The sequence below is a fragment of the Drosophila simulans genome, chromosome 3L, assembly GCF_016746395.2.
Source record: "Drosophila simulans strain w501 chromosome 3L, Prin_Dsim_3.1, whole genome shotgun sequence".
NCBI lineage: Eukaryota > Metazoa > Arthropoda > Insecta > Diptera > Drosophilidae > Drosophila > Drosophila simulans.
Window position 1 is genome coordinate 3,932,660 of NC_052522.2, and position 12,382 is coordinate 3,945,041.

At 42.4% G+C, this 12,382-nt stretch overlaps 1 protein-coding gene across 1 annotated transcript; it reads left to right on the plus strand.

The window, feature by feature from the left end:
- The first annotated feature begins 648 nt into the window (after positions 1-648).
- Positions 649-10,711, plus strand: LOC6736695 (protein odd-skipped). The gene is made up of 2 exons (XM_002083515.4): positions 649-2,242; positions 3,301-10,711. Exons 1-2 carry the CDS (start codon positions 1,810-1,812, stop codon positions 4,824-4,826), a joined length of 1,959 nt encoding a protein of 652 aa, XP_002083551.1. The 5' UTR covers positions 649-1,809; the 3' UTR covers positions 4,827-10,711.
- The last annotated feature ends 1,671 nt before the right edge of the window (positions 10,712-12,382 follow it).

Below are 12,382 nucleotides of genomic sequence, written 5' to 3' on the forward strand. Positions count from 1 at the left end.
CCACCCCGTGTATCGTGAATGGGAGCCTCAGGCGGCCAAGAGCCAAGAGGCAAGAGCCGCGAGCCCCGAGCCGAAAAAGTTCCAAAAGGGCCAAAGAGCCATGAGCCAATTCTCAGGTATGGCTGGGGGTCCGGTGCCTCCCCGTCGAAAGAAAGAGACCGAGTGGGAGAAGGTGGGGAAATGGAAAGAGAGAGGCGCAACAATTTTGAAATCGGGAGAAAGCAACAGCGGGGAATGTTTCGGCAATGAAACACTTCCTGATTGTTGCCTTTCCTCTAGGGCGGTTGCACACGATGCGATTTCTTGGAAAATATGTAAGAAATCTCTATTTTTTTAAGGGTTTCACTGGTATTTTAAGCATGAAAGCCAACAGTAAGATAAATTTCATTCTTTTGGCCGCCATGTCCTTATGTAATTTCACTGATTTCGGTTTCTTGAAATATTCCATCGTGTGTAGCAGCCCACAGGACGAGCAACAGCAATAGCAACAGCTATGCGCTTCCTTTCTGGGGGTTGGAACTTAGGGGCTGTGCCGCTCTCGGCGTTCCGCTCTCTGGCGCTCCAGTGCTCTCGCTCTTCCCTTCGGCTCGCTTCGGCTGCAAGGCGACGCGCTTCGGCTGGCTGTCGTTATGCTGGGGGTGGACCACCCTTATAAGCGGGCTCTCGGGCCGCAAGACTCTCATAAGCATTCAAGAGTTGCTTACGTTCGGTTCGTTCGCATTTCTTCTCTATCTTATATAATATTATATTTTCTCCTAAATCAATTTTTTCACTACCAACAACAACAACAATAATAACAACTCAACTATTCTCAACTCGCGTCAACCTTAACTTAACTTTCTCAAAAAACAACAAACTACAACTCTACCACTACCAATCTGTCAACTTTCCGTTTTTAAACTGAAACTGCAAACCAAAACATTTATTTTCGTCTCGACGGCCATTGACAAAGTTTTGTTTTCCAAAACCCGAGGAGAAAATTGCCAGCCCGCAACGAGTTGAAAGGATACCCCAAAGATTCGTTCAAAAATCGTCCCCCCGTTATGTTTTGAGTTCAATTCCGTGTTGAAAACAAACGTGAACGTAAACGCAAATGTAAATGTAAAAATCGATAAGCCACACGCAGCCAGCCAACTGAACGCGAACGTGTCCGTGTGTGTTTCGTGGAGCGAGGGGATTGAACGGGGGGAACTGACCAAAAATCGGTGGCCCTGGCCAAAAACGCAAAAACTCCGGCCCAAAAAAATACAAGAAAAGCAAAGCAGAGCAAAGCAGAGCGGAGAGAGCGACTCGAAACTCCAGCCCAAATGACGGATACGGGTCTGACAACGAATCAAGCGCCGAAATGTGTGAAGTGGCTGTGAAACCCGAGGAATCCTAACTAAAAACCAAACCAATTTACAATAAAATGCAAATTACTAAGAATATTTAACCGAAACGCACCAGACCACACCACTCCACACACACACAGACACACGGACACACGAAACACGGCAGAAATGCCAGGCCTGAAATTCAACAAGCTGTACGACTAAAACTTTAAGAGATCTTTCGGCGAGCCAAATCTATATACAATATATATATATATGAATATATATATTTTCACATGCGAGATAACAACAGCAACGTTTCCTTTCCGCTTTTGCCACAAATAATACCCCCTGAGACGGTCTTTGCTCGCTCGAAACTCGACACTAGCTTCAGCACTTAGCCCTCTAAGATCTACTAACTGGATCCTGATCAAGCTCCTAGCCAAAACTTCCTACTCCAACTCCAAGACCTCTAATCTACAAAGAAAAAACCCAGAAAATGCCGCGCTGCCTGATAGCCAAGAAGTGGAAGGCCTATCCCTGGCTGGATCGGACGGAGGATACTAGCAACCAGCAACAGCAGCAGCAGCAGAGTGCCCCCAACTCGCCTCGCGAACTGGAGGAGCTGCATCTCAAGTCCAGACGCTCCACCCTGGACGACGACGAGGAGATCGATGTGGTGGGCGATAAATTCCTGATCAAGTTGGAGAAGCAACGCACAACAGCAGATGCTGCAGCAGCAGCAGCAGCAGCAACATCATCCGAAGCAGCAACATCGCACAGCAGCAACAGCAGCAACATGGAGGCATCGGCGACGACGACGACGTCCAAGTGCTGGGGACCCAGTTCACCCACGGCGGGCACCACGGCTCCAAGTCCGCCACCCCATTCGCCGGAGGCGGCGACGCGAGTGGCCGGCAATGTTTACAACGGTAAGTTCGCCCTCGGGAAAGTCGGGAAATCGGAAAACGTTGCTTCAATGAGGCGGCGGGGGTGGTGGAAATCGAGATGGGGCGCACGTAATCGCTGTCATTGATGTGGCCATTGTGCGATTGCGAAACAATTCCGAATCAATTTAATTGCCTTTGTTGTCACTCAATATTGTTTGCGATTCCGGCCAGCGGGCCACAAAACGCAGAACGCAGACCCTCGCCGACTTCCTACTGCCAACTTCCAGCTCGGTTTCCATTCCCTTTGGCGTGAAAACAATGGCACAGGCCAAAATTAAACCGTTTGCCTTCGTCCTTTTTGTTGAATATGTGCCTGTCTGTCACTGTTTTCCACGTACAATTGCGAAATTAATTATTCAGTGGAAATTAGAAGCAAGCCAGACCTAAAAACCACTCACAATAGACATCCTTTCTACAGGTTTAAGCTTTAAAAGCTAAAAATAACTAACTACAAAACCGATTTAAAGTAACTGCACTAACCCATTTTTTAGCTGTGAGCTGTTGCACTTTTGTGTACTTTTCTACTTCGCCAAAGTTCGGATTTCTCGGAGAAATCCTTTGAGCAAACATAATATTTTCCAGCACATACAAAATAGTTATCTTAGCACAACTCCAGGCGTGGTCTTTGATATTTATGTTGACCTTTTAAAGTTTGCCCTTGGTTAAAAGAAATTATACGCACAGGAACCATAAAGTGGAACCATGTGGCAGTCCTTCAGATTTAAATGAAAGCTATTGTTTAAAGTTTGCTAAAGGAAATATCTTAAGAATGGCAGAGGGTAAATGTTTTGGCAGCTTGTAAAGAAAAGGAAACGGAAGAATTATAATTATAAAGAAATTATAAGTGCATGTCTAGAAAGTTTAAGCGAATCATATACTCTACATCCGACTATATTAAGTATATTTTCCGACAAAAAAACAACACAAAACATTGACTGGAACTCTTATTTCAAAAGAAAAGTGTAGCATACTTCAGGGAACATCATAAATGCTGCTGAGTGAAACTTAACCCATGATTTCCTCTTTTCTGCTTTTTACAGGCTACACCCGCGAACTGTCGCCGCTGCACTACACCGCGTACCTGCCCCGCATGGAGAGCGAGATAACCGTGATCCGTGCCGCGGCCACAGCTCTGGTGGCAGCCAGGACCTCCGGAAACGGAAGTGGAGATCAGCACCTGGCCGCCTACCAAACGCCGCCCTCGTCCACAACGTCATCACCCTCTTGTTCGCCCAGCGGCGCCGGCGATCGGTACAGTCCGCTCTCGAGTGGACAGACCTCCAGTGAAAGAAAGTGCTTCAGCAGTACGGGAGCCACACTGTCGCTGCCGCCGAAGAAGAAGGACATCTACAGGCCGTACTCCCTGGACGACAAGCCGGCGCACGGCTATCGAAGAAGGGTACCGGCGGAGGAGGACCTGCATGCGGCACATGCTATCCTGGATCTGAGTGCGAGCACAGCCTTCCATCCGCCAACGCAGCCTCACCAGCTGCAGCAGCAGCAGCAGCAGCAACAGCAGCACCAGCATCACCACTCCCAGCAGCAACACCTTGCCCCGCAGCAACATCACTACTTGCCACTGCAGCAGCAACAGCAGGCACACCACACCCACTTGCCAACTCTCGAGGCGCATGCGCATCTGCGCAGCACGTCATCGATTGCCGAACTGGCTGCAGCGGCCAGTGTGGTAAATGAGCAACGCCCCGCCAGCAATGCCTCGAGTGCCAGCAGCAACCACATGCCCAGCAGTCCCAGCAGCAACTCGAGCAGCAGCAGCAGCCAGGTGCAGAACGAGAACAGCAACACCACCAACACGAACCAGGATGGGGATGGCTGCCTACAGGATGGGGAGCACGGTGGCGCCTCCGGAGCCTCGGCCAAAACGGTGGCCTACACCTACGAGGCCTTCTTCGTCAGCGATGGCCGCTCGAAGCGCAAACATGTGGCGGATCCCGCAACTGCCGCCAGCGGAGTGACCACTCCTGACCAGCAGAAGACCAAGTACACCTGCTCCGAGTGTGGCAAGCAGTATGCCACCTCCTCGAACCTGTCGCGCCACAAGCAAACCCATCGCTCGCTGGACTCGCAGTCCGCCAAGAAGTGCCACACCTGTGGCAAGGCCTACGTTTCCATGCCCGCCCTGGCGATGCACTTGCTCACGCACAAGCTCTCCCACAGTTGCGGCGTTTGTGGCAAGCTGTTCTCGAGGCCCTGGCTGCTCCAGGGTCACCTGAGATCGCACACGGGCGAGAAACCCTATGGATGTGCGCACTGCGGCAAGGCCTTCGCCGATCGTTCCAATCTTCGAGCACACATGCAGACCCATTCGGTGGACAAGAACTTCGAGTGCAAGCGGTGCCACAAGACCTTCGCCCTGAAGTCATACCTCAACAAGCATTTGGAATCGGCTTGCCTGAAGGACGAGGAGGAGCTGATGATGTCCATGTCGCTGTCGATGCACGACAGCAACAGCGAGAGTGGGGCCAGTATGGCCTCGTCGCCGCCACACGAGTTCCTTGAGCGCGTCAAACTCGAGGGCAGTGGAGGAGCCACTTATGCCATGTAAGCATAGAATACATTGGGCGCGCCACAGAAATCTCTGAGGACTCGAAGCCAAGTCGCAATTCGGCTCGGGGGACCAGACTTAGAAATCTCTGTTGCACTACCGATAAACAGAAGAGCAAGGATGTGCTGTAACTGCATAGCTGGTTAGTTAATTTACCGTTAAAGTTAAAGTTACCGTTACCATTTACAACTAGGTTAACCGATAGCCGTTTTTATAGAAGATACATACATCACAATACGTCCAAGAGCAAAGTGTAGTAGAGTAACACAGAGACTGTAGAAATTCGCATTAGGCAGCCAAGCAACAAAATACTCAATGGGTGTGTTTTCAAAATCTGTTAGTTGGTTTGCGAACTCATTTTTTAAAAGGTGCCTCTAAACGTATGCAAAGGAAACATCCAAATTCATGGCCAGATTTTGGAAACACCCCCATAATAACCAACTCAAAATGGTTCTTCTTTTAAGCATAAGTGAGTTGAACATTCCTAAAAACCAAAGCATTCCACAAAACAAAAAAAAGAACACAATACACCCCAACACACACAGAGAGCCTTGTGTATGAGGTGCTACGCCACATGCATTCCGAGAACCTGAAGAAATCTAAGCAATTCTAGCAGCTATCTTATCTATCTAACTACTTACCAAATCGAATACGAATACGAATCGAAAAGAAAAACACACACATAAGAGTACTATATTTAAATGCATATATAGAGTGTACTATAACCCGTAGCGAAACCAAACGAACGTTTTAATCTACCCACTCTCTCCAACTAACTCTCGAAGAACACTCCTCTAGCTAACCCTAACTCTTACTCGAACAATATCTCTCTACTCTCTATCTCTATCTCTTTAATCGACAACGTTGACGACGACGACGAAGTGATTAAAATTAATGCAACGAATACAAAAGCAAATGCAATGTTTCTCAAACAACGAATTAGGACTTAAGGGCAGCCTATCTATAAGCAGTAATTACGAGTGCTAGCCACTAAGCAATTTTAAACTAAGTCACACGAACGCGACATTTAAGCACTCAACAATTTTTAGATTCGATATAATGACAACGATACAAATTAATCAAAAGCAAGCAACAAAAACGAAACGCAAAGCAATATTTAGTCGGGTTTTGCGAACCGGTTCAAGTGGGAGCGGTTCCATAGCGAATGTTAACAAACCGAAAACAACAAGGACCAACTCAAACTCCCCGAGAACTGGTTGTGTAAGCCTCATATTAACCCTTGTAGAAAGCATCACGATCACGTTTATATATAGGTCAGTCCCCCCAATAAGTTCACTCCGAAATCATTAAAGGCTAGAAGAGCATTGCAGAAGTCGTAGAGGGCGGTTCGAAACCCCTTTTCTTTCGTTGGGCGCCGTTTAATCCGCAGTCAATTAGCACTACTCACCAGTGAAGTAGCCTACCCTTATTTATGTTAGTCCTTAGAAGTGAACATCTAGTCGCTGTCTAACAGCAAAATCACTTATTTCATACCAAAGCTATACCACATACCCAGTTTTTAGAATCAACAAGCATTGCATTCCGTTCGAGGCCCAATTAGGAGTAAAACCAGCGAATAAGACCAAAGAAATCCGGGGAACCAGCAGTACAGCAGCCCCAGTATTCGATCGCATAGAGAGAACCCCTCAATCGCAGAACAGAACAGAATATATCGAGTGTGATCTAGTCTCAAGCATTTAACAGTACACTTCGTCCATGCGTGAATAATACTTTTGCACTTTTTCGACACTTAATCGACCTAGTACGATATTACTTAGCCCTATATTATGTAACTGTAACTCATATTCATTTATTCATTCATTCATTGAATCGTTTACGCATTCATCTTACTTCATCTTACTCACACAAGCTCACACAAACACTCAATCGCTGCACAGCCTGTATATATTAGGATATAGCATGTACATCATACATCAGCATTGTAATCATCAACTGAAATCAGCTTCAGCAACCGATCTCAAAGAGGAAGTGGGGGAAAGAAGTGCAACGAACATTTTGTAGCGCTAGTCGTAGCCAAGTTTAGATGACCCAAACCAAAGTTGTTGGTATTTCTAAGCGGGTATCTGGGAATATATATAGAAGATATATACATCTAGAATACGTATGTAGTTGCGTAATATTTACAAAGCATATATTATACACAGCTAGGGTTAGTCTTCAGACATGTACTCGTAAGTAAAACTAGTAAGTATAATCACGAAATTATTTTTATACTGTTGTTCGGAGGAGGGAGCGTCGGAAGAGAGAGATGGCAACACTTTTAAGGAATAATATTAATCGAATAATCGAGACGAGATCGCAATCGGCATCGAATAAATCGGCTAAAGTACCAAAGCAAATACTCAAAAAATAAAAGCAAACATAAGAACCCCTGCAAACCGCAAGACAAATTACAATTATTTCAATTACAACTACAATTAATTATATATAATATATAGCGTTATCTAGCATATAGTCAACTATTATTTACGTATCGTTTATGATTTATCGACGCGAGAAATGTAATGAATATTTATGAAATTTGCATTATAAGAATGTTGAATTGAATTGAATTAAATTGAAGCCCGGCAATAATATTAAATTTTAAAAATTTTGTATAACAATTGTATAGAAGGCGAAGGAAAGTAAAGCAATAACTTAACTTAACTAACGAGTTAATCGATTTATTAGTCTTAAAGAATACTGTAAGGTTGGAACTACTTACAATTAGCAATCAAAGCACACTTGTAAAAACAAAAAAAAAAACAAAACGAAAAACGAGAGAAGCAATTATAAAGTTACAAATATACAATACATATTAAATAACCACACATTTTACGAGCGAAACAATGTTTTTTATTTATAAACCAATTCGGACTTTTTATCATTTTAACTGGCTTCTGTTGCTGATTAACTTTTGATGAATATGAAACGACGAACCCAAAGCAATTCGAATATTGTGATAGTCCAAAAACACACTAACAATTTTCAGAACTATTCATTAATTTTGCTCAAAGGAAGAGAGCAAACGAGAAATCAAATTGAGCTCCAGGAACTTTTTAATAGAAATAACGTGTATCGAAAAGCAATAAAACGTAGTGGTAAAGATATATGAAGAAAGAGGAGCAAGGATACTATATTAAGGGATGAATACTTGAAAAATTGTAAAACGAAAGTCTCTTGGAATATATAAAACTACTTCCTAATTATAGCCACGGCAATTATATATTTGGAAAGCTTTAGTCCAAAATTAAACCGTTTCAGTTGCTCCAATCACGCACATACACAAAACAGAACCCAGATCATCATGATGTATTGTTAAACCCAAGGAAATTGTTAAAGTTGATACATTAGTAGCGTAGGACCCACACACACACACTTGCACACACTTGCATACACTTATCCTGTACAGACACAGACGCATAAACGGAACCAGCGCAACGCGAAATGCAATTGTTGAATTCAGTATTTGTAGCATTAGGTTCATGATCCATTGTTTCCATTATCTGTTGCTGACACCACCCCCAAAACAGAACAACCGTGCAGCGGAACAACCGAACAACTGAACACCCATGGCAACACAATGTTGTCCTGCGCTGCGTTGTGTTATGTTGCGTTGTCCTTTTTGTGTCAATGCAGTTTAACGAGCGCTCGTTAGGCGAACGCCAACAAAGGGAAATGTAATAAAAAAGCAGGCGAATAAAAAAAAGGGGGAGGTACTGGCACACCACCATCGCGAAAATTGCAAAACGGGGAAAAACGCGAAAGGGGGTGTCCTTGCACGCATTTAATTCGAGAAAATTTCATTTGCATAGTTTGCATTGAGCGTGATTTATTTATTTACCAAATCAGAATCATAAAAGCCCAAACAACACTCACAACTCACCAACCACACACGTGTATAAATAATTGAGCAAAAAATATAAAAGACTTGGCACGTTAACACTAATAATTCAAGAATTGAACATAACTAATAAAGTCATGAGAATTATATATAGCTGACAAAGAATAAGCAAGCGAGAACAAAAAATGAAAGACTTAACACTTTGAATATATATTATAATTATAACGGAGGAAAGCTATACTTATTTACAGCTATTGTATTGTATATGGTATAATCATAGAGAATCGAGGCAAAAGCAATTAACGAAAGCAACAAAAAAGCAAATGGAAAGCAATAGAGCATTAAGGTAACTAAAAAGTATTAAATCGCATGTATCTATGAGTAAATATTTGGAATTCGTTATATTATTGCGATAAGTAAGGCGAAACCCCAAACATTTATGGCACTATACACTATATATATATAGCAGAATAAAGAATATAAACAATTTAGTTTACACGGAAAAGAAAAAAATGGTAAAAAAGCTAAGAGAACTCTGCAGAGGCGCAAACAAAAAAATAAGCAATAACTTATAACTAACGAGCCGTAGGGATTTTTGGATTAGCTGGCAAACGATGAATTGATTAAACGATTATAACGATTATTAGTTATCGATATACAGATATATTAACAGGTAGAGTTGTTTTTTGCATATTGTTATCGCAACTTTTGTGCTGCTTGACGAGACCAATTGATGTACTTTATACAACGAAAAAACCAGAAAACCAAGGAAACTAATGAGAACTCATCTTATGTTTTTGCATAGGTGCATATTGTTGCGATAGATATACAAACCTATTTTGGTCGATTATACATTACACACGCCCCCACACACGATAGTTGAAAAACGAAAGAAAAACGAAAACAGTTACTGCGTAGAGATTAAAAACGTCATTTTAACTTGTATTTAGAGCACTCACACATACAAACACGACACGAACACACAGACAAAACTGTAGCATTGTAGAAAAGTAGAGTTGCAAAAATATTATTAATGAAGCGAACATAAATTTAAGCTTACGATTAGAGAACAACACAGCACCTTAGTGAGCCAGCAAAAATAAAAGTAAAGAATTCTGTACCTAGAAATACAACAAACATCTACACACACGACACGTACACACACACACGCATTAATTATGTATTTAATTGCATCGAGACAAGCTAATCGAAAATATATATACGAAGCGATATATGCAACTATAAATATATACACACACAAGGACAAGAATGCGTTTATTATGCGATATATGCAAAACATTCTATATTATTAATTACGTGCATTATGTATATGACATTCATGTACATAAGTGGCAGCGAAACACACACAAGCAAACATAAAGGTCCTGGCTCATGCTGTCAATCAAGGATAATGGAAGGAAGTCTGACAGGAATGTCCTGCCAAGCCTGATTGGAGTCATAGATTCCAGGATCCGCCCTCGAAAGTCAATTTAACCAAATGGTCAATTTCAATTATGACTCAAATCGTTTCATGTTTTTCAGTAGTTTTTATGCTAAGTTGTTGAAAATTGTGCAGCCAATAAGGCAGAACCGACAAAATATGAAGAGAAATCGATAAAGAATTTATGAATGTCTTCAGTTTGATTGCGTGGTTTCGACTAGAGTGCATCAATAAATATATAAAACTTATATACGCATTAAACGAGTATACTATATATTTTGTACTTAATTAATTGATTTGTATAATCCAATCCAAGGAAGCACACAGCCACATACACACACACGTACACCACAATGGCTAATCAATGCATAGTTACTAACGGGAAAAAAGGAGCCAAGCATTCTGTAAAACATCTAACATAAACGTACATAAGTATATTATATTTTCATAACACATGACAAATTTATACATGAAAAAGAAAACCGAAATGGAGAAAAACGAGATGGAGAAAAGTGCGACGATGCAAAACAACTTGCGTAGTAAATGAGAAAACAAACATAGTGAATAAAAAAAATAAAAATCTGACAAAAAAAAGCTACAGCCAAACGCGTTTGATTTCAATTTGTGGGAATTTTTTTGTTCGATTTGGGCGAAAATCTCTGGGGATCCTGCGGAGAAAGGACCTCTGTCAGCGGCAGACTCTGGGAATTCAATTCAATGCAGCCTCACTTGTGCGAATCATCGGAACGGAAACTAAGTATTTTCGACGGAAAAGTAATTGCAGTTACACTCTTCTTTTCAGCTGTCATGTTTTCACCGGAAGTGGAATGTTGCAAATTATTGGTCGCTGATTTTGTATTGAGTATTAGACAAAGGTTTCACAAATGGAAGTGGTTTTCAACAGGAGGTGCTAATTTCATTAAAATCTAACGACAATCAATTATGAAAATTCCCGAACCACAGGGCGTATGAGTAATTTTCCCAATTATTTGCTTTCATCAATATTCACGTTTTTCTCTGCGCCATCAAATGCATTAAAATGTGGCCCCCTTTAACACTGAGATTCAAGTCCCCGTGAAGTGTGCATCCTTGAAGGACCTCCTCAAATCAAAGTTAAATTCAACTTTAAGTACATGCCAGCGATTCCCCAGGGGAAATGTGACACGTTTGGCGTTGGATACACCCGAAATCCTAAGCCAAAACCCCTTCCGGCTGTATTGCTGTGTTGTCAGCTAAATAAATTCCTGGCCCAACTGTGGCTGCCATAACTGCGCGTAACTGTGAGCCAAAAACAAGAAAGTAAACAATTTTGAAGCATAAACAGCCCCCTGGACCATATAAGCTCCCAATTCTGACCCCCTGCCCCCCACGAAAATGTTGTTGTTTGTTGCGCATATTTTCACATATCATAAGTTTTTATGCTTATTAAAAGCCAAAAGGAAAAAATTGAGCATAATTTATATGATTTGCCTATGGGGCAATAACAAGGCAAGAGAAAAACTCTGTTTATAGGCCGATCAATGGCTCGAAGGCGAGGCTGATTCTGTTTCTGCACTGGGAGAAATTTTAGAATCTCTGAAATAAACTACCGCTTTATTCCTAGTTCGAAATAAAGATCTATTTACTTTTGTTGTCTTTTTAGATGGCCTATCACTTCCTATATAAATAGCTTATCAACTAGCTATCAATTAATCTTAAACATCGAACTTCCTATAAGGTGATTTGTATCTTTAAGGAATAACCTTATTAAACTAGGGGTTTTTCAGACCAAATAACGCCACTTTGAGCCACTCCAGGCTAATCAAGCCCAATTTAGGTTGTCCAACACAAAATGCGGCTTGGGAAAGTCAAAGTCAGATAAGTTGGACTCTAATTTAATCATTTTCCATTTTTTTCCTGTGTTCCATTTTGTTTTTGGGCTGGGCCGCGCCACGCGAGCCGAGTCGAATCCGATGGTTTTAGTAGATTGTCCTCAGACGATGGCATATTTATACGGCTTAGAGATTGCCCAGTAGCACACATACGCTGTTCGAGGAGAGATAGTTTTCCGGAGGGCTGTGGCTTGCGGGGTGGATGTGATGGTATGGTATAGGATGGGATGGCATGGGTTCTGCTACTCCGGGGGAAGACAGAGGACAGAGCAGCCCTTCGGGGCGATTCCATCATAGGCGGATGGCGGATAGCGGATGGCGACAACGGAATCAAAATAGCCCCGCAACAGTTCGGTGGACGAAAAAAAAAGGGATGGCATGGGTTGGGATGGGAGCGAGG

Excerpts from the sequence above, each read along its gene's own strand:
- LOC6736695 (XM_002083515.4), top strand. The coding sequence starts at position 1,810 with ATGCCGCGCTGCCTGATAGCCAAGAAGTGGAAGGCCTATCCCTGGCTG. Across the intron at positions 2,243-3,300 it reads GGCCGGCAATGTTTACAACG|GCTACACCCGCGAACTGTCG; the intron begins GTAAGTTCGCCC and ends TGCTTTTTACAG.